This window comes from Herpailurus yagouaroundi, unplaced genomic scaffold (genome assembly GCF_014898765.1).
Source record: "Herpailurus yagouaroundi ecotype Mexico unplaced genomic scaffold, PumYag 198, whole genome shotgun sequence".
Classification (NCBI taxonomy): domain Eukaryota; kingdom Metazoa; phylum Chordata; class Mammalia; order Carnivora; family Felidae; genus Herpailurus; species Herpailurus yagouaroundi.
This window is the reverse complement of record NW_024412429.1, coordinates 9393523-9415997: the sequence shown is the minus strand read 5'-3', so window position 1 is coordinate 9415997 and position 22475 is coordinate 9393523. Positions and strand designations below refer to the sequence as shown.

The 22475-nt window shown below is 46.3% G+C and overlaps 1 protein-coding gene across 4 annotated transcripts in view; it reads left to right on the top strand.

Moving 5' to 3' along the window:
- SYTL3 (synaptotagmin like 3) overlaps positions 1–22475 on the top strand; it is an 84068-nt gene that overhangs the window by 21668 nt on the left and 39925 nt on the right. For all 4 annotated transcript variants that reach the window (XM_040448743.1, XM_040448742.1, XM_040448741.1 and 1 more), the window contains exons 3-5: positions 502–566; positions 20080–20131; positions 21168–21237. In XM_040448743.1, the coding sequence (XP_040304677.1) occupies positions 502–566; positions 20080–20131; positions 21168–21237 (187 nt within the window). The remainder of the gene's footprint in view (positions 1–501; positions 567–20079; positions 20132–21167; positions 21238–22475) is intronic.

The following is a 22475-nucleotide window of genomic DNA, read 5'->3' as shown; positions in this document are numbered from 1 at the left end:
GAATCCATGAACCGTGAGATTATGACCTGAGCCAAAATCAAGAGTCAGATACTCGACTGACTGAGCCACCCAGGCACCCCATAAATTGACCATTTTGATGGCAATTTTGTTTCTCATTGTATGTTTCTTCAGAAAACATTAAGTACTTAATATGTGTTGGTCATACACATATGTTAGTATGCAAACATTACAAGTACGTATTACATGTAGGGTAAAATATACCCAAGCACAGTCTTCCAGCCTTGCTGCTAACTAGTCAGATCACTTAACTAGTCAGATTGCTTAACTAGTCAGATTGCTTAACTAGTCAGATCACTTAACTAGTCAGGTTGCTTAACCTCTCTAGGGGATCTGTAAAGTTAGCGGGGGGAGATCAGAAACATGAACTCTGAGGAACCTTGCGAGACTAATCTTTTGTGATACTATCTACCTCCCCCTTATGAGCCAAATACAGCACCGACCACATCGCTATCTGAGGCTTCCTGTCTGCTTGTTTTTCAGAAATGTGAAAATAAAAACTGGAGAATGGTTCTTTGAGGAACGAGCCAAGAAATTTCCAACTGAAGGTAAATGCCCTTAAGTTTTTTACTAAAGTAAAATGATACTATCATTCCCAGTTTTCAAATATTTGGTGTTAAGATTTGCATACACAAAACTTTACAGGTCCTGCTAGACAGGCCTTTCCTTTCTGACCTCTAGTTCTGTTCGGTTATGCTTTCCCCCACCTGCCCCCTGGCCCACCCTGCTCAGCGCCTTTGACCGCAGACCACCCCTCTCTAGCTCAGTTCTAACTGCTGAAATCCGCCTGCTTTTCCCTGCGTGTGGGAGTGAGGTCTCCCTCCTCCGAAACACGGGCAGCTCTGGCCTGTCCATCTCTCCCAAAATTTGTGGCAAGTGCCTTATGTGGCATTACTATTTGCATACTTCTCTTTCTCTCCATAAGCAGAAACTATGCTTTGAAAATCTAGTCCCTTACAGCACTAAGCACAATACCTTGTTCCTGAGACTTGGTCAAAATGACTGAATAACTGAAGGCCACGGAGAGTGAACAGGATTAGAATTAGCAGATGTTGATGATTAGGAAGCGAGCACATGTCGTGATTATAGGAGCGTGAATGCGCATATGGTCTGGGTACCACAAGAATATCTTACAGAGTCTCTGCAAAGCTGATGTAGCGGTGTAATTGGTAGCTGGGGCTGGAAACCAGGGGGAGAGCTAATTCTGCCTCGGTAACAGAGGTGCCCACATCAGAGGATGTGAGCCGCATGGACAGGAAAACAACTTTTCAGACAAAGGCGCACGCACGTGTCATCAAAATAAAGCAGAGCTCACATGCTCTGTGAATCACATTCGTCCATGGTGGTAACACACATCCTCTGACGTGTGTGACAGCGGGGGCTGCACACAAGGAGCCCAGGCTGACCTAGAGGGAATGGGGCGGCTTGAAACCTTTTTTCTGCCGGAAAGAAGCTATGTAGCCACAACCCCAGATGCGTTGTGAGGAAAGGAAGCCATTTGTTTGAGTGTTGACACTCCGCTTTTGTAGAAGGCACGGTCGGCTGAAGTTGACATTCAGTCGGCATTAAATTCTCTGCTGGATCATATTCCTGACTTCCCTTACTCGAGAAAAAACGATGTTTCTGCCAAGTTGATCAGAAATCTGGAAGGAAGCACAGTGCTAACGGGCAGGCTGAAGCAAAAGGGTGAGCGAGTGCGTGTGACCTCACCTGGGACACCGTTTCTCAACCCTTTTCCTCACCGCCCCCCCCCCCCCCCGTTCTCTCCCAAGCAGCCTTGTTAACACTGTTTCCTAAATACTACCCGTCCGTGAAAGTTTCATATCTCAGGTACATACCTGTTTGTGTACCGAGGCCTTCTGGAGCACACTAGGATTTGCTTTTCCACTAACTCCTTTCTCTGGCCCCTCGGGGCCGTCGTCCCCATTTAGCGCATAATCTAGGCGGGCTTGGCAGCGTGAGGTCTAAGTTTTAGGCATTGTTTTGTGACTTTAAAATACTTTGTGGGGGGGGGGGGCACCTGGCTGGCTCAGTCGGTAAACCTGTGGCTCTTGATCTTGGGGTCGTGAGTTCAAGCCCCATGTTGGGGAGTAGACTGTACTTAAAAAAATAATTTTCTTGTTGGGGGGCTGGGGTCTTCTTCAGGTGGTAGATTCTCATTTTTTTTTTCACTCCGTTTCTACTTCACAAACGGTAAGACTATAGGGAGTGAAATTCCTGTAATTTCTCAATAACAAGTCTGGGAAGACCTCTCCTGGCAACTATTTTATGCACTGTTGGAAGTGTTAGTATCATTATTTGAATCAGGGAAATTGATTTGCAGGCCGGAACACAGGTGTGTGCATGCGTGTGCACGTGCGTGTGTGCGCCTGCATGCTCATTATCTTCTCATCGTCTTTCTGGCACTCTCCCAGTGAGTAGAAGTGAATAGAAGCAACCAGCATGGCGGCCACCTGAGCTAAGCACTGAAACTGAACTCCTGGGTCTCTCTTTTTTGTCCACTGACTTTCCACCAGCATGAAAATATCAGTAAGATAAGAAAAATCAGACAGTGAAAGGCAGCCTGAGACAAAATCATCCTTTTATTGTTTCTCCCAAGGTGTGAAAGTAACAAACAACAAAAAAAATAAAAAACCCCAATTCCTTCCTCCTCTACTCTTGCTTCGTCCAGTGCTGAGGTGTCTCATTTCTTATTGTCCAATTTGGGGCGAGATGCGCTCAGAATGCGTGGAAAGACCCAGAAAAGTGCCGTGCTGGGGGAGCACACATAGTTCTGTGAGCTAAACCAGGGGTAGGTGGGGGTTGGCAGGCGGGCGTCGGGAAGGGCAGTGGGGGTGAGGTGATGAAGGCTTGTCTGGACAGGTGGGAACTCTACCTCACTTACATCTGTGCCCCCTGGGAGAGAAGCTGGCACAGTAGTTGAGGAGTTGACTTGAACCCACGCGCGGTATGCTCTGAGGGCCAGTTAGGAAAATGGAAACCACGTGGGGCTTTGAGCAAAGAGAATTTAATTTAGGGAATTGGTTAGACAGGTATTATTGGAGGGAGAAAGGCAAAAAGGGAGCCCTGTGGGAACACAGCGATGGTAACTGCAGGAAGTGAGTACCAGGTGGGCCTCTTCTCAGCAGACGCTCCCAGGAACCTCCCACCTTCCGGTCTCTCTGGCACCCCCTGGTGGGCCCTGATGGGGAGCCCGCGGCAATCCCTGCTCTGTGATGTGTTCCAGACTCAGATTCTGCGTATTATCCAGTGTTTGCTGTAATGGTGTGAACACGGCTCTTCCCAGCCTTCCACATCCTAATCCGAAGCCAGAGAAACGAGATGGTGGTTTAAACCACGAGAGAGTATGAGACAGCTCAGATCTGTGCCTCTTTCTATTTCTGGGTAGGAAATTCCTCCAAAGTGTAGTGGGTTAAACAGTCAGTATTATTTTACATGGTTTCTGTCTCCAGCTGGGGGCTTGCCCGGGGCTGGAGGATCTGCTTTCTCCGGGGCTCACGCACGCACCTGGCGAGCTAGTGCCGCTGTCGCGGGAGCCCTGGGTCCCTCCACACCTGGGCCTCCCCACCGGGCTGCTCCGGTGTGTTCACAACAACGTGGTGGCTGGCCTCCCCCAGGCTCGTGGGCCAAGAGAGACAAAGGCAGAATCCTACCCTTTTATATATATAAAAAAAAAAATTATTATGGTAAAATACCCACGGCATAAAATTTACCATTTTAACCGTTTTTAACCACACAGTTCAGTGGCATTGAGTGCGTTCGCCCTGCTGTCTAGCCGTCACTACCATCCATGCTCAGAAATTTGTCATCTTCCCACGCTCTCCCCTTCCCTCACCTCCACAGAACCCCTGGGAACTTCTATTCTGCTTCCTACTTTCTGTCTCTTTCCATCTCTTTTATGGCCTAGCTTCAGAAAGCTCTCCCTGTCATTGCCGCTCTATCCTGTGGTGACACAGGTCTGCTCGATTCAGGGTGGAAGGGGACGGCACAGGGGGTGTCAGGAGGCAAGGGGCCCTGGAGCCCATCGGGAAGCAGGCTACCATAGCCCGTATTCCTTATCCTCATCCTTATCCTAATCCTAATCTTAATCCACGCACCTGAGAATCATACCTGACTCCCTCCCCGCATCCGGTCAGTCAGCAAATCCTGACATTTCTGCCTCCCCAGTCCTAGAACCTTCCCGGCTCCTCATTCCCACTTACAGTGTAGTAGCTCCTAGCCGGTCCCCATGACTCCACCTGCTTCCCCCACATTCCCTCCTCCCATTTTGTAAAGAGAGTTTTCTTTTCTCTTTAAAAATGAATTGTTCATCTGATCATAGAAGGGATGCATACTTATCGCAGAATATTTGGGAAATACAGAAGGGTGCACAGAAGGCAATAAAAATCCCACCGCTCAAGAAGCCACTGTTAATTCCACACACACACATGCACACACATACTCTTCCAGTCTTCTTTCTGTGTGATGTTGTGCGTATGTGTGTGCATGTACAGACTTGATAATTTTTTAAACGAATATATGATCAGACTATATGTAGGTTTTACTCTGGCTTTTAGTGCTTGCTTCAGCAGCACATAGACTAAAATGTCGCTTTTAAAATTCAATTTAGCACATTTTCTTATGCTATTAAGACACTTCCTGACCACTGCATAAAATATATCAGATGGATGAATTATCTTTTATGCAACCTGTTCCTTCTTGTCAGTGAGTGTATCAAGGTATTCAAAATTTCATATTACAGATCACTCTGTGGTGAACATCCTGAACTATCTTGGCATCTCTTTATTTCCTCTAGATAGATTCTTAGAAGAAGAATGAGTAATCAAATGTGTGAACACTTAAAAGGCTTTGATATGTTTTGCCCAATTGCCCCCTGGGAAGTGTGTGCTCATTTACATGACCTTGGCAGGGTACGTGAGCTGTCCTACCACACTCTGGCCCTGTTACCTCCTATCTCTTGAAACGTGACTTCAAATTACATTTGTTCTGAGTGTAAAAGTAATATATTTTCATTAAAAAGAAATGAAGAAAAGCATACCAAATAATGTTTAAAATACAATGACTTCACCCTGAAATGTTTTGTTAACATTTTGATATACATTCTTTCTATTATTTGGTGAGGAAATGTATGTATGTTTGTGAGTGTATACACACATATACATGTGTGTATATAGTTCTTTTTTTTTTAATGTTTATTTTTGAGAGACAGAGAGACAGAGCACTAGTGGGGGAGGAGCAGAGAGAGAGAGGGAGACAGAATCCGAAGCAGGCTCCAGGCTCTGAGCTGTCAGCACAGAGCCCGATGCGGGGCTCGAACCCATAAACTGTGACATCATGACCTGAGCTGAAGTTGGACACTTAACTGACTGAACCACCCAGGTGCCCCTGTGTGTGTATATAAATATACACATAAATGCACATAACTACGCACATACATTTTTTTTAAATTTTTTTCAACTTTTTTTTTTTGGGGGGGGGACAGAGAGAGACAGAGCATGAACGGGGGAGGGGCAGAGAGAGAGGGAGACACAGAATCGGAAACAGGCTCCAGGCTCCGAGCCATCAGCCCAGAGCCCGACGCGGGGCTCGAACTCACGGACCGCGAGATCGTGACCTGGCTGAAGTCGGACGCTTAACCGACTGCGCCACCCAGGCGCCCCCACACATACATTTTTAAGAGTACTGAGATCAAACCATAAGAAATTGATGTTTTTAGGTAAAAATGATTACATAAAGGCAATTTTGTATGAGCCAAGCTAATAGATTTACATAATTGGGATCAAATCATATATATGGTTTTATACTATTTCTTTACATAATAATTCACAAAGAACATTCTTCCATATCCTTAACTGTCATCAGCTATATAATTTCTGATAACTATCTCATTCCATCAATGGAATGTGACTTGATTTATTGAACCAAATTGCTATTGCACAGTGAGGGAATTTCCAGTTTTGCTGTTACATTTTTGGAAGTTTATAATATTACTAAAATAATAAAGTGCAGCGGACCTCTTTGTAGATAAATCTTTAGCACATCTCTGAATATTTCTAGAAAGAAAAGGGTAAGGTGAAAGGTGGGGACCTCCTCACCAGTAGGAATTATCCTGAAAAGCAAACACAACTTTGTCAGTTTGGCAAAACCACGTTGGTAGTCTCAAGTGGTTTCCTGTGGTTTTCATCAAATTTGTCTAATTACTCGCAAAGTTGAGTATTTCCCACCTGTGTGAACTTCTGCAGCTGTCCTTTCTGTATACGTTCAGGCTCTTAGCTCTTTTCTGTCAGCTACGCCCACAGTGTTATGTTTTTTGACATACAGAAGTCTTTTCTTGTGGGTATACAGTCAGATACCAAGAAGGTACCTACAGATGAAAAGTTAGGCGTCCGTTTCCTTTTTAGCATCCAGAAACCGTGAGCCAAATTTAATGTTCAATGGAAGTAATTCCAGCAATAATTATGCCCATTGTCACCCAATTTCTTTTTTTATGTGCCTCTTTTAATGGTTCTATTAGATATGTGCCGTTTATGGTAAATTCTCCCCAAATTTCCTCGAAAGTAGATAAGGTATAAGTAGTAATCCAATGAAGAATAGTAGATATTGTAGCAGTTTCTTGTGCTACTTTCCCAACCCTTGTAAAGATTTAAAAGCAAGAAAAGATGAACTCCATTTTTTTTTATTTTGCGGGTAGATGGTACAAAAAATATTTTAAATACTTTGCTTTACTTAAATGTTTTTTCTGATTATAAACTGGCTTTTTTTCCCTGTCCAAGATTTCATAGTTTGATATTTAGCTTTACTGTCTGAAAATAGTTCCTTGTATGCCATAGTTGCGGTCCATCTGGGGTGCCTCAGAATGATCAAAACATACAGACCTTCATGGGGTCTCCAGTGTTTCTGTAGGCAGCTACCCAGCCTTTTGGGTATTGTCACCTCTTGCCCCTCACCGTGGGGCATTTGACAGTCTCTGCATTGAAGGTTTTTACTGTGGCTTCTGGGAACTCTGCGCCAGGATCAGCTCTGATCTGTTTCAAATTCAAATCTCCTGATGCTATGGGACCAGGGGAGACTCAACAGTGTGTATTTAACAAGTCCCCAAATAATCTTTTATGCATTTTACGTTTGAAAGCCCCTGGCAAAGTAGCAAATATAATAAACAATTATGATGGACCTTTTCTAGATCACTAATAACTTAGAAAATGAACTGAAAACCCGATCTTATTTATTTATTTATTTTTGGCATCTGCTAAGCTTATAGAGATAGCGCCCTCTTCTGGCTCCTCGCTGTGAATGCGTGTTTTGTTTTTTTTTTTAATTAAAAAAATTTTTTTTATAAGTATGACATTTTCTTGCTTGATGTTTCAGTTTAAGAGGGGAAAGATGACAATACTAATACTCTTAATACTAATATATTTCAAAGTTTAAGAATAGTTAAATGTTATCTATAAACAATCTGTTGTGACTTTCATTTTGTTGTTAGTAATGCAAAAATAAAATAATTTAGGAAGGCTGTACCTTAATATAGCCTCTGATGATGGTCTCACTTATATAACTAACCAGGACCATATTATGTTTCACTATCATGAAGGAAAAGAATTTTTATCACCCCCTCCTAGTAGTAACTGTGATTTAATTCTTCATGTGACTTTTTAGAGTTTTATTCTTCTACACGGGCAGCTCAGATATGGCCCATCTGATTGCAGGGCTATGAGAACAGCTGTCAGGACTGGCTGTGTGCGGTTGGAAAACTTGGGCCCGTGGATTAAAAGAAGTAGGTATGAGTAAATAGGGGTGACTCTATTGCAAAACTCTGCCTTTATGGCCTCTTTGTTATTTGGCTCAGGAAAGACCTTTGACCCGTGCAATTCAGCAGGTGGGGTCTGCAAGGATGATTCAGTAAAGCTTCCTAGAGGTTGCAGACCAAGTGCCTAGTTCATATGCTTACGTTCACAAGAGGGTGTCCTTATGAAATCAGATTTACCAGATACATAATTTTGTACATGCTTTTGTCTTCTTTTAAAGAGGATGTGGTGTCTTACTCTCTCGAATATTTCTTTCTCACTGCTCTCCTTAAGAGGAAAGACGAAACGAACACAAGCCCACAATGGGCAGTGTGTGTCCTAGAAGTGATTTTCCCAGCTGATCGGATTGCTTGTCACGTCCCTGACAGATTTTCAGACCAGTGCTTCTAAATTAGTTAGAATAGAGACTGTCAAGTCAGATTGGATGATTACCGTATGAAGTAACGCCTTGACCTTCAAACCTTTTGTTCTGACCCAGTGTTTCTAGGTAATAGTCTTCTGGAGACAGGCTCTTGAGTTTAGTCATATTTGATTTCATGACGCCTTTGGCTTTGTTCAGAGGAGCAATTCAAAAATGGAAGTGCTTACATTGTCCAAGGTGCTTTGAATACATCAAGTCAACCCAGATTTTTGTTTCTGTATTATATCTCAGATATCTCCCCAGGCCACTAGAGTGTTCCTGCTGGTTTCTGGGTGCCAGGTTTCCTACCAGGATTATTTTTGTGTCTCTGCCTCTGCCACTGTCCTTTGTGCCCTGTCTACTGCCCCTTGATGATGAGGCCACCCTAGGCAGTTTACATATTTGGCCCCGAATTGTCATGACTACCTCCCTATCTCCTTTTGGGTTTTGATCCATTGCTTTTAACATGAAGGGGAAACTGTGATTAAATGGGCTAGTTATTAGGCTAGCAGTACTTTATTTTGCTCAATACTCCCCGCTGCACTGGGGGTCAGCAAACTATAGCACGTAGACCAAATGTAGCCCACCATCTGTTTATGTAAAGTTTTCTTGGAACACAGCCATGCTCACTCCTTTCTGTCTGTGGCCAGCTTTGCGATACAATGGTTGAGGTTACAACAGGGATCCTATGGCTGGCAAAGCCTATACTTTTTTAACCTGACCCTTTGCAGAAAGTTTGCTGCCCTCCGCTCTACATGATAGGCTGATGATGCTGCCGCATTTTGGTGACCATCATTATTTTCCTGTTTATGAACAGAATGGGAAACCAAAGTGAGAGGTGCCTGGGTGGCCCAGTTGATCGAGCATCCGATTTCGGCTCAGGTCACTATCTCACAGTTCATGGGTTTGAGCCTTGCATCGGGCTTTGAGCTGACCGTGTGGACAGTGAGGAGCCCACTTTGGATTCTGTGTCTCCCTCTCTCTCTCTGCCCTTCCCCCTTTTTCTCTCTCTGTCTCAAAAATAAATATTAAAAAAAGAAACCAAGGTGATATCACTGAACTGAATAGGATTTCTGAATTAAGAATTCATGTGTTCATATGTTTAGACCAACTTATCGATCAGGGTAGTTTGTAGGGAGCACCCTGACAATTGGACATTGAGCTATCTCCTTATATGAATACATCTTTGCAAAGACCAGACACATACATACTTAACTAAGGAAATCATTTTCTATTTAAGAACTCCATGCTCATTGTTTTATTGCAGTAAAATAGACATAAAATTTACCACTGTCACCATTTTTAAGTGCAGAATTCAGCATTAAGCACGTTCACAGTTTTGTGCAACCAACACTACCATCTGACTCCAGGGCTTTTTCATGTTGCAAAACCCAAACTCTCTTTCCCGTTAAACACAAACCGTCCTGGGGCGCCTGGGTGGCTCAGTCGGTTAAGCGGCCGACTTCAGCTCAGGTCGTGATCTCGCGGTCCGTGAGTTCGAGCCCCGCGTCGGGCTCTGTGCCGACAGCTCAGAGCCTGGAGCCCGTTTCCGATTCTGTGTCTCCCTCTCTCTGACCCTCCCCCGTTCATGCTCTGTCTCTCCCTGTCTCAAAAATAAATAAAAAAACGTTAAAAACAAAAACAGAAACAAAAACACAAACCGTCCATTCCGCCCTCCCAACCAGCTCCCCGTGACCACTATTCTGCCTTCTGGTTCTATGAATTGACGACGCTAGTTGCCTCATGTAAATGGAATCAGTATATTTGTCCTTTTGTGTCTTTCTTACTTACCATGACGTCTTCAAGGTCCATCCATGTTGTAGCATGTGTCATTTTTAAGACCAAACAAAATTCCGTTGGTTATATATACTGCATTTTGTCTATCATTCATCCCAGTAGGTGTTTGGCTTGCTTCTACATTTTGGCGATCGGGAACAGTGCTTGCTATGAACATGGGTGCGCAAATACCTGTTCAAGTTCCTGTTTTCCCTTCTTTTGTGTTTATACCCAGACGTGGTATTACTGGATCAAACGGTAATTCTATGTTTCAGTTTTTGAGGGACCACCATACTATTTTCCACAGCAGCTGCGCCATTTTATGTTCCCACTAGCAGTGCACAAAGGTTCCAGTTTCTCCATATCCTTCTTGTGATTTTCTTTCTTTCTCTCTTTCCTTCGTAATAGCCATTCTGACGGGCATGAGGTGGTATTCCATTGTGTATTTCTTTAAGTCATTCCCTCAGTATGTATTAGGTATCTTGTAGCCTGACATTTATTCCATTCTGCGTATGGATTTTTTGGATAGTTGATAGATGTATATATTGCAAAAAAAAATGTATCACAATAAGGTTTGATAACACATCTTTTCATCTCCCACAATTACCATTTGCCATTGTTGTTATGGTGAGAACATTAACACTGCTCTCACAGCAACTTTGAAGTCACAACACAGTCCTATTCACTGTAGTCGCCATGGTGACTATATACTAGATTCCCAGAACTTACCTTATAACTGAAAGTTTGTACCCTTTAACCAATATCTCCCCACTTACCCCGCCCCCCGCCCCTGACGACCACCATTCTACTCTCTGTCCTGAGTTTCATGTTTTTAGATTCCACATATAAGTGACATCATATAGTATTGATCTTTTTCTGTCAGACTTATTCACTTAGCATAATGCCTTCAAGGTCTATCCATGTTGTTACAAATGGCAGGATTTCTTCCTTTTTTTTAGAAAAAATATTTATTTATTTTGAGAGAGGGGGAGCGTGTGAGCAGGGAAGAGGGAGAGAGAGGGGGAGAGGGAAAGTCCCAAGCAGGCTCTGTGCCATCAGCATCAAGCCAGATGTGGGGCTTGAACCATGAACCACGAGACCACGACCTGAGCCAATATCAAGAGTTGGTTGCTTAACCGACTGAGCCACCCACGCGCCCCAGGATTTCTTCCTTCTTATGGTTGAAAATATTCTGTTTTAATATATCCCACATTTTCTTTAACTGTTCATCAGTTGAAGGACACTTAAGTTGTTTCTATGTCTCGGCTGTTGTGAACAATGTTGCAGTGAACGTGGGAGTGTAAATGCCTGTTCAGTAGTGATTTCATATCCTTTGGATATATACCCAGTGTGGGATTGCTAGGTCATATCGTAGTTCCGTTTTTAATTTTTCTGAGACACTTCTGCGCTAGTTTCCATAGTGGCTGCATTGTTGTGTTTTGATTTGCATTTCCCTAATGATGAGTGATGTTGAACATCTTTTCACTTTCATGTACTCATTGGCCATTTGTATATTTTCTTGACTATTGAAGTCCTGTGCCCATTTTAAAAATTGGATCATTTTGTTTGTTTCTTTTTAAAAAAATAATTATTTATTTTGAAAGAGAGTGCACATAAGCAGGGGAGGGGCAGAGAGAGAGAGAGGGGAGGGAGGGAGGGAGGGACAGGGAGAGAGAGAGAGAGAGAGAGAGAGAGAGAGAATCCCAAGTAGGCTCTATGCTATCAGCATAGAGCCCGACTCGGGGCTTGATCCCAAGAACCGTGAGATCATGACCTGAGCTGAGATCAAGAGCCCGCTTAACCGACTAAGCCACCCAAGTGCCCCTGTTTGTTTCCTGAAAAGGAAGAAGAAAGTTAGAAGACTCATGCTTCCCAATTTCAAAACTTACTACAAAGCTGCAGTGATCCAAACAATGTGACACTGGCATAAGGACAAGCAGAGAACAGTGGAATAGAATAGCCTAGAAAACCCAGAGAAAAACTCTTGCATACGTGGTCAAATGACTTTCAACAATGCCGATATCGTTCAAGGCGGAAGGGCCAGGCTTTAATAAATGGTGCTGGGAAAACTGGATACTCACATGTAAAAGAACAAAGTTGGATCCCTACCTAACACAGTACAAATGGACAGCAGACCTAAAACTATAAAGGTCGTGAAAGAAAAATATAGGGGCTTCTGGGTGGCTCAGTTGGCTAAGCATCCGACTTCAGCTCAGGTCACAATCTCATGGTTCATGAGTTCGAGCCCCGCGTCTGGCTCTGTGCTGACAGCTCAGAGCCTGGAGCTTGCTTCAGATTCTATCTCCCTCTCTCTCTGCCCCTCCCCCTTCATGCTCTGTCTCTCTCTCTCTCCAAAATAAATAAACATTTAAAAAAAGAAGAAGAAAAAATATAGAGGGAAAGATGCTATTGGCTTTGACAATGATTTTTTTAGATGGCCCAGGCAACAGGAAAAAGAAAGGACTAATGGGACTACATCCTGATGAAAACCTTGTGCATCAAAGGACACCGTAAAAAGAGTAAGAAGGCAACCCACAGAATGGGAGAAAGTATTTGCAAAATCACATATCTGATAAAGGATTAATATCCAAATTCTTTAGAATAGAGAACTCCTGAAACCTACATTCCACTTTTAGAGAAAATCAAGAGACCCAGGAAGGCAGTCCATGCTCTAGTCCCCACGTCCTCAAACCTAGGCCAGTTACTACCAACCTGAAGGATATCTTTGGGGAAGAGTTACTGCCCAGCGCTTGGTGATTATTGTTAACATGAAAGCCATCCAGGATTTCTGCCGATAGACTATAGGGAGCTTAAGTAAGGAGCAAAAATTATTTTCCTCTCTTGCAATAAGCAGAAGAGTAATGTCTAGTGGCAGAAGGATACTGGATGAGGGATATTTTCTGCCAACAGGGTCATAAATCTACTGTTATTAATTTTTGTTCCCCTGGAGGCATTAGTTGCTGGTTCACAGTTGTACACTTCATCTTCTTTCGTATTGGGTTAGTGGCTTGGCCCCAGTGCTATTTAAACTCAAAGCTTCTCTAAGGACTAAAATATATTTAAAAATTTTTCTGGAATCCACCTCCAAAATCATTTATGACAGGATATCGTGATTCTTTATATGCTGAGGGGTTTATAGGTCAAGTTTTTTGAGACATTTTCCATTTTGCATATGTGAACCAAAAATTGGTTTAAAACTTTATTGTTCTAGGCACTTTCTTTCCTACTAAAGAAAAAAAGTCCTAAAACATGCTGTGATTGTCCAATACTCCCTCCAACCTTTGGTCTTATTCACCTTTTCTAAAATTTAGAGGATACTCAAGCTCCAGTGTGGGCCGACCATCAGGCCTGTCACATACAGTTGTACAGGTTGAATGCCGTACTAGAGAGCCACCACTAAAGGGGTACAGTTCACGACATCCAAAAATTGTGTGCTTATTGTGATGACTTTTCTGGAAGAATCCGCACGATGCATTGTTCTAACAAAATCTGTATATTACGACCAATTCCTAAGGGCGGACAAAAGTGTCTTGAGGAAGGGGCACATTTGCATTGTTCCCAGGAAGGCTCCACATGGGATAGCCCCGCCTGCCTTATGCTTTGCGTCATACCTGGACTTCAGGCTGTGGGTTCCTACATAGGGCGCTGCTCCCCTCCGTGGGCACCAACAGAGAGGTGGTTGTGGGCCAGGCCATCCTTCCGCTTGACGGTCTGTTAGCTCCACAGCTGGATCCCGCACGGCTGTCTGGGTGTGTTTAACTGTTCTAACAAAGGGCTGCTGTGGGGCCTTACAGTGTAGCAGGAGAAGTTAGGGGTGATGCCTTGCAAGAAGAATAACCCACACAGATCCCGCAGTTGAGGACGGGAGGCCGCTTGGCCACCACGACAGCATGAGTTGCCGGGCTGGCTGAATCGCACTGGGACATTACAGAGAGTCTGCTCCGCGCCGTCTTTGCTGTGAACATGTCACCCAAGCGGGAAGAGTGTTGGGGTAGCGGGGCATGGCACCTGCCGCAGGGCCTGGGGTCCAGGGTACTGGTAGGCTGGCGGTTAGTGTGCTTGACCAGCATGACGATGGAGCCCAGCCAGGAGGGACATCCGTTCTATGGGAGTTTCTGTGAGCACGTGAAATAGGGTGCCGTACCTGTATTTATTTTTTCTTTTTTAAAGTTTATATCGAGAGAGAGTGTGTATGTGGGGGGGGGGGGGTGCGCACGCACAAGTGGAAGAGGGCACAGAGAAAGGAAGAGAGAGAGAATCCGAAGCAGCTGTCAGTGCAGCACAGAGCCCCACGTGGGGCTCGAATTCATGAATCGTGAGATCACGACCTGCGAGGTGAAGAGTCAGACGCTCAACCAACTGAGCCACCCAGGTGCCCCTTGCATCAAGAAGTGGCACAGAGATGGAAGGTGATTTGTCGTAGGCACGCTTGTGCCAGCTGCAGACCTGGATTTTGCTCCAGAAACTACGGCCGTGTTCTGTGGCTTGAATGGACCCTTCCAGCACCATATGCTCTTACTTGTGAGCAGAGCTGCGTCCTCCTTATCCTTGTCCCCGTAAAAGTGCCCCTGTGGATTCTACACGATGAGTGTGAATGAGCGGATGAGTTACACGTAAGCTGAGTTGTGAAAACACGATGACCGTCTTTTCACGTGTATTTGGTCGTATGGCTCAAACGAGGAGGTAACGCTTCTCGGTAAAACAGTGCTGGTTGCCGTTGGATTTATAGCCACCCCACCCCACCCCCGCATGACAAACCCTTTGCTGATGCCGGTGACACCAAGATGCATAAGATGGGACCCGTGTCCTCAAAGAGTTCACCGTCCAGTCGGGGAGACCGACACAGAGGTGCACCATCACAGCGCAGGCGGCAATGTTAATGAAGTGTGCAGGGCAAGCATGAAGAGGCCAGCCTGGTGAGGACAGGCACCGGATCCCGGGGAATAATCCCCTGGCAGGGGCAGAGAGCCACGTGAGCCAGGAACACGGGAGAAGCACAGTCTCGTGAGGCGTCGGCATCTGGGAAATCCACCTTCACCAGGACCCACGAAGGGGACAGGTGATCCATACGGCAGAAGGTGATCCTGGGAGGCAGGAGGGACTGAATCACAAAGGACCTCTGAGCTAGAACAAAGCTTGAATGTGTTGCTGGCTCACTGTTCTGGGGGCTGGGAGTCCAAAGTCAAGGTGTCACATTGTTGTCTTCTCTGTGTGCATGTCTCTCTCTGTGACTAAATTTTTCTTTTTTAAAAATAAAGTTTGTTTATTTATTTTGAGAGAGAGAGAGAGAGAGAGAGAGAGAGAGAGAGAGTGAGGGACAGCATGGTGGGGGGGGGGGGGGCGCAGAGAGCAAGGGAGAGAGAGAATCCCAAGCAGGCTCCATGCCGTCAATGCAGAGCCTGATGCAGGGCTTGAATTCACCAACTGTGAGATCATGACCTGAGGCGAAATTAAGAGTCGGACTGAGCCCCCCAGGAGCCCCCCATTTTCCCCTTGTTTATAAGGACACCAGTCATGTTGGATTAGGCCCATCTTAATGACCTCACCTTAGCTTGATCTGCAAAGACTCTATCTCCAAATAAGGTTACAGTGGCAGGTACTAGGGGTTAGATTCAGCATGTCTTTTCAGGGGGTACACCTCAGCCCAGAGCAGCCTTGGATGCGGTGGAGGAAGTTCATTGGCTGTCGGATCCACATGGGGCGCTGCACGCAAAGGACAGCACCTCCCCCTCTGGAGGGTGTGTTGGAGGGGGAGGGGCAGGGCTAGGACCCAAGGGGGAGCCGAGGGGGGCACGGAGGGCGCTGTCGGCACGCACACTGCCAGGCCCGTGCCTCCCCTCAGGGCCCTCACACCCAAGGCCGGATGTCCCAACCCACGTGCACCAGCTTTGTTTCTTGACTTAAGTAGGGTAAGATACACAGGACAAATAGAAAGCATTTCTAAAATAAGAAATCTCACCCGGCCCCTGGGGGGCTCAGTGGGTTAAGCGTCTGACTCTTGATTTCAGCTCAGGTCAGGGATCTCCTGGTTCGTGGGATCGAGCCTTGCATCAGGCTCTACACTGACAGTGTGGAGCCTTCTTGGGATTCTCTCCCTCTCTCTCTGCCCCTCCCCCACTTGCACTCTCTCTTGCTCTCTCTCTCTCTCTCTCAAAATAAACAAACACTTAAAAGCAAATAAAATGAAGAAATCCCCGAGTTTTCAGGGAGTTGGCCATTGGTTTATTAGTGGTTGTTTTTCCCCTTGCTTTTTATTAGGAACATTTTCACAGCTGAGAAAAGCAGGGAGCATGGTACCCCCCGCCCCCTCCCCCCCCCACAACACAGGTAGCAGTCACTGGTCTGCTCTGCCCTAACTTGTGTATGTCCCGCTTCGGAGACAAGTCATGGTGCACAAAGCAGCTTTGTTACTTGTAGACTGTGTCTTTGGGCCTGTTACCGAATGTCCCTGAGCCTCGGTTTTCGTTGATTAAATTGGAATGCCACCTGGTGACAAGCCACGCATGCCCGAAGAGCGTCCTCAGGGCACAGGGCGCGCAGTCAGCTGCTAATGAACGTCAGCCGGGCCTTCGGGAAGGTGCCCCGGAAGCCTAGGCTCCCGTCCGGCCCGCCGCTGCGCCTCAGCAGAGCCCGCGGCCTAACCAGGCGGCCGGAGCGTCACCGCTGGTGGACGCGGCCTCCCACCCCGCGAGGGCATTCTTTCTTCAGCGTTTCCTGGCCGTGGGTCGTCAAAGTTTTAAAAAATGTTAACAGGGGCTCCTGGGTGGCTCTGTCAGTTACGCGGCTGACTCTTAATTTCGGCTCAGGTCATGATCTCATAGTTTGTGGGATGGAGCCCCGCGTCGGGCTCTGCACTGACTGTAAGGAGCCTGCTTAGGATTCTCTCTCTCTCTCTCTCTCTCTCTCTCTCTCTCTCTCCCCCCACCCCCGACTCGCAGACTCGAGGTTTCTCTCTCAAAAGAAATCAATTCTGTCTCTTAAACATAAAGAAATAGGGGTGCCTGGGTGGCTCAGTCTGCTAAGTGTCTGACTTTGGCTCAGGTCATGATCTCACATTCAAGGGTTCAAGCCCTGCCTCAGGCTCTTTGCTGCTGCTTGCTTCAGATTCTGTGTCTCCTGCTCTCTCTGCCCCTCCTCCGCTCACACTCTTTCTCACTCTCTCAAAAATAAATAAATGTAAAAGTAAATAAATAAGTAAATATTAACAAACAGTAGATAGTGCTTCTTAAGGAAGCCCCTGGTAATAAACACCTGAGGGATGGGAGAGGAAAATAAAATGGACATACACAGTGAACAGGACACAGCCCCAGGGCAGCGCTTCCCAAACTCCAGTCAATGGACTTCGGGATGGGCCTAGGGCTCTGCATTGCCGACAAGCTTCCGGCTGTGATGCAGCGGGCCGCACTGCCCACACTTGGGGTACCTAGGACATGGGGTGCAGCAGGTCTCAAGGGCCAAGCCTGTCCCTCTGTCTGTGTCTGTATGTCCTGTGAGTGAAGAATGAGTTTTACATTTTTGAATGGCCAGAAGAATGTTTGTATCACATTAAAAAAAAAAAAAAAACCATGAAATTCAAATTTCAGTGTCCATCATATTTTATCACAGCCCACTCTTTCGTAGTGTGTCTGGCTGCTGTCACAAGGGCAGAGGACAGAGCCTGCGCAGAACCTGGAATACTTATTTGGTCCTTACAGAAAGGGTTTGCTGAGCCCATGGCGTGGCCGGCCAGGCCCGATGAGGCCAGCAGGGGGCAGCAGAGAGCCGTTTGTGGCCAGGCCTTCCCTGGGACCTGGGGAGGGGTATTTGGAAATGCGGTGTAGGGGGACTAAACTGAAGCTAAGGGTGGAGCTCAGGGCACTGGGAGATGAGGTGGGAGTAAGTAGACAACGTCTGGGGAAGCAGGGCTGAAAGAAGGAATAAGAAGAGATGCTGCTGGGGCTGGCGGGAGAGGTGGGCCCAGAGCAGGTGTGGAGGCCCAGGGATGCTGCGTGGGGCTCGGACGTTGGGCGACGGCAATACGGAGTCACTGCAGCGCTTTAGGCGGTGGAAGGACAGCACCGTTTGGGGGGCGGGGAGACTGTAACTCTGGTGCCATGGGGACGCTGTCACAACAATCTGGGGACAAGATGTTGGGGGTCTGCTGAGGGCGGGCAGCCGGGAAAGGAGCCAGCATTCAGAGTGAGCGAACCAGCCAACCCACAAGAAGGCTCAGAACTCACTCTCTCTTGGGTTCTGCGTCTTTACCAGGACACCGCGGGTAAACAGCGTCACTACCTTTTCTCTTTCTTTGCCTTGTTTCTTTCTCTCTGCTTTCATGACAACCGACCGTGTTGCAGTTGGGGTGGTTCTCTTTTCCTTCCGGCCTAGCTCTTTTCTTTCCAGTGGCTCCTGCAGATGTGGGATTTCATCCATTACTAGCGCAGCTCTCAGCCTTTGGGGGCCGCCTTTCTGTTCTGCCTTGGAGAAGCGTTTCTTTATTATTATTTTTTTAATATTTATTTTTGGGAGAGCGTAAGAGGGGGAGGGGCAGAGCGAGGGGACAGACAATCCAAAGTGGGCTCTGCGCTGACAGCAGACAGCCCAACGTGGGGCTCGAACTCACAAACTGCGAGATCATGACCTGAGCCGACGTTGTAAGCTCAACCGACTGAGCCACCCGGATACCCCCAGAAGCGTTTCTTAACGGGGGATGGGGAGGGCTCACAGACTCCTTTTAGAATCTGGTGAACACCGTCATGAACCTCCCCCCAAATGTACACAAACAGGGAGACCCAAAGTCTGACCTATGATGTCAGGGCTCATGCACTCCCTGAGGCCAGCTCCCGTTAAGGGCCCCTGCCCTGGGGGCTGCACAGCTTAGGGTCACCTGGGCGCCAGCTGCCTCCTGGCTTTAAGGTTTGGGGCTCGACATCAGAGACGCTTGCCTTCCCCCTCCCAAGCTCCTCCCTGCCTTCTCCATGTCTTACGGAGATGATATGGGTACGTAAGCCTTTCTTTGGAATGGATTAAAACTTTCAAACACACAACACAGGAGCTAGACAGACCTCCTAGGATGCCAGGTCCGGCGGTTCTCAGCTGTGTGTTGAGCAGCGTGAAGCCCAATGGGGAACGTCTCTGAGCAAGAGAATCTGCTAGAAGGCTTCCCAGCTGGGCAGACTAACCTCTTCCTATGCATTGGGCCAGGAAACATTGTGTTCACAGAACTATGAACATGTAGAGTTCTATTTTTGGGGACGTAATACATCATAAAATCCCCTTTATTTGAAACAAAAAGAGTACTATATCAGATGCAGTCTTATTTAGGAAATTATTAGCCTCCATAAGTAGAAATAAGCAGATTACATTTTTTAACAGATTAATTTAATCTCCATAACAAGGAATGTTTAGAGGAATATAGTCATTCAATTATGAAATGTTTCCAACGGACAAATGGAAGCTTGGAAGCCTAGGACTACTTTTCAAATTTTCCAGATTTAGGAAATCTAACCCAACGTCAACTTTTAATAAAAGCAGCCTTTCCTAGCAATTGTGGTCTCTTAGCGTGGGTGTATGTGCATGTTTTTAACAACAGCTTTAGCAGAATGTAGTTTATAGAACATACACTTCATTTAAGTCCATAATTTTTTTTAGTCAATTTATTGATGTGACCATCACCACAATAGAACTTTAGAGCCTTTCTTTTTTTGTTGTTTTTAAGTTTATTTATTTATTTTTGAGGGAGAGAGAGAGAGAGAGAGAGAGGGAGAGAGAGAGAGTGAGTACAAGCAGGAGAGGGGCAGACAGAGAGAGGGAGACATAGAACCCGAAGCAGGCTCCAGGCTCTGAGCTGTCAGCGCAGAGTCTGACGCGGGGCTCAAACCCACGAACGGTGAGATCATGACCTGAGCTGAAGTCGGACGCTTAACTGACTGTGCCACCCAGGCGCCCCCTAGGGCCTTTCTGTCACCCCCAAGATGGTTTTTTACTTTTTAGTTGCAAGAAGTGGTATTAGAAAAATAAGAATTCTAATCGATTACTTTCTGTGTTTGCCTCCCCAAGGTTGTCTTCTTACTAATGAGTGACCTTTCCTGGTATCTCTTCCAGGCAAACACGACAGAGCTGGAGCAAAGCTCTTGCAATCTTATCAGGAACTGAGGTGAGCGCCATACCAGGCCAGACCGTCCTGGCCCCTCCAGGCCTGGAGCACCAAGGACTCGCTGAAAGAACTTCTAGATCTCTTGACTTTCAGACCTGGCTGCTTTGGAATGTGACTTTTTTTTTTTTTTTTAAATGATAAAGTGCCTGGAAAAGATTTAAACAGAGATATTTCCAGATTCTTATGAAAAGCCTTCTTAGCAGCTCGCAGAGCATTTTCTCACGACAGGTTTTATTGCTTACATTCTTCTGAAATGTTGTAAGGAAACAAAATATTATTTTTGATGGCATCTTAAATGAAATTCTAAACCGAGCGTTTGTTTTACGAATCACTCCTGTCTCCAACATCATGCCCAGTGCCTGACGCCTCAGACATCTGCGTAATCCAATGGAAATGAAGTGGAGACTCTGCGAGATGCTAACTTCTTGATGCACATCCTAAACACCCAGCGTTCTTGAAGCTGGCAACAATTCACACACCTGATTGCACCGAATTTATTGAAGTGTTGCTGAAAGCTCCCCACCAGCAGCTTTTATTTTATTTTATTTTATTTTTTTGGCCCATAATGAGATTTTCCAATCTTGGGACCTCTTCATTTCTTTTACTCCCCCATCACAAACTTCTGATTCCTCTCATGCTCGATTTAATGATTTATGACATCCACGGAATTTTTGGCACTTCTGCTGGTGCGGTTTGGGCCGAGAGAACGCGCACGTCCGTATCAGACACGTGCGTGGAGTCTGGGTCCCAGAGCGGCCGGGCTCCTTTAGGCGACACGGGTGGGGCGCGAGGCCGGGACACCGGCAGCGTGGTGCTCCTTGGCCACGTTCCGATACCGGGAAGTAATGCCCTGTCGGGAGGAGCAGATCCAGGCAGGGCTGCGGGCTCCTCTTCTAAAATGCGAGGAAGGAAAGGAAAAAAAAAAAAAAAATCAGAGAACATGAACTGTAGGGTGATGGCAAGTCTTGTGTATTTGTAAGCCTAATAGTTGGATCATCCATGACCTGTTTCTTATTCCTGTGTTTTTCCTTGGCAGCAACATTTCCGTGGTTCCTCCTACCCCACCTCCTCTGAGTGAAAGCCAGTGCACCAGCAGCTCCCACAGGGTAATGTGTCTGTGCCTCCCTGGGGAAGGGGACGCGGGAGAGAAATGGAGGAAGAAAGGGGGTCTGAGAGGTCGGACCAAGACCCCCAGAGCAAAGGGATCCGGTTGTGGCCGAAGCTGGCCGTGGAGGGAGGCAGAGAATAGAGGCTAGAAGGGCTGGGCCTGCCCAGTGTCCGTGTGTCCGCTCTGCTTTGGGGGCCACGGGATCATCTGCACAACAGTGACTCACCTGCCTGCACCGCACAACCTCATGTATACCCCATATCCCCGCCTATACCTCACGTCCTCACCTGCACCTGTGCCCCACATCCTTGCCTGTGCCCCCTGTCCTCACCTGCACCCCACCTCCACCTGCACCCCGTGTCCTCACCTGTGCCCTGCATCCCGGCCTGTACCCCACATCCTTGGCTGCACCCCACATCCCCACCACTTTACCCTTGTCATTTTGCTGCCTGTCTTCCCTAACTGTGCACTGTGCTCTTGAGTGTGGGGTTCTGAATAGGCTGCAGTGTGTTGGGGGCCTCTGGGGGTGTAAAAAGAAAGAAACACATGTTGATTCACAGGTGTGTGATTTATACATGTGGGAGTGCCTGGGGTGTGTGTGTGTGTGTGTGTGTGTGTACTTTTGTGTGTTTTTAGATGCTAATGTAAAGTAGACCAGGAGCATTTCTGTCCACAGAAATTAGTGGTATGATCTTGGAGTTACCTGTGTTCCCACTTGGGAGGTGGAAATAATTATACTCCTCTGGCTTGTTTCTCATGGCTGGTGTGAGAAATTAACAAAATAATGTCTGTACTGGTACTTGGAAACTGTAAAGTAAAAATAAATAAATAAATAAATAAAAGAAACTGTAAAGTGCCGTGAAAACACATGGTCTTGATTATTTTCATTATTACCATTCTGCAAATTAAAGAGAGTAACTATAGCTGTACATAGAAAGGCACATTCATATGCTAGTGAGAGAGAGAGAGAGAGTGTATTCATTCTTTTTCCAGTTTCAAACTGAGACCCTGGAATGAACTTCAAAATTCTGTTGTCCACTTTCTACTTGAGATTCTAAATCCTCCCAACTTGTTCCAGCACAGATGTATTTCCTGAATGGATGGACAGATGGCTGGATGGATGGACGGATGGATGGAACAGGGAGGGAGGGAGGGACAGAGAGATGGAGTGACGGATGAATGGAAGCAGGGAAGGAGGGATGAGTGGATGGATGGAGGGAGGGAGGGATGGAGGGA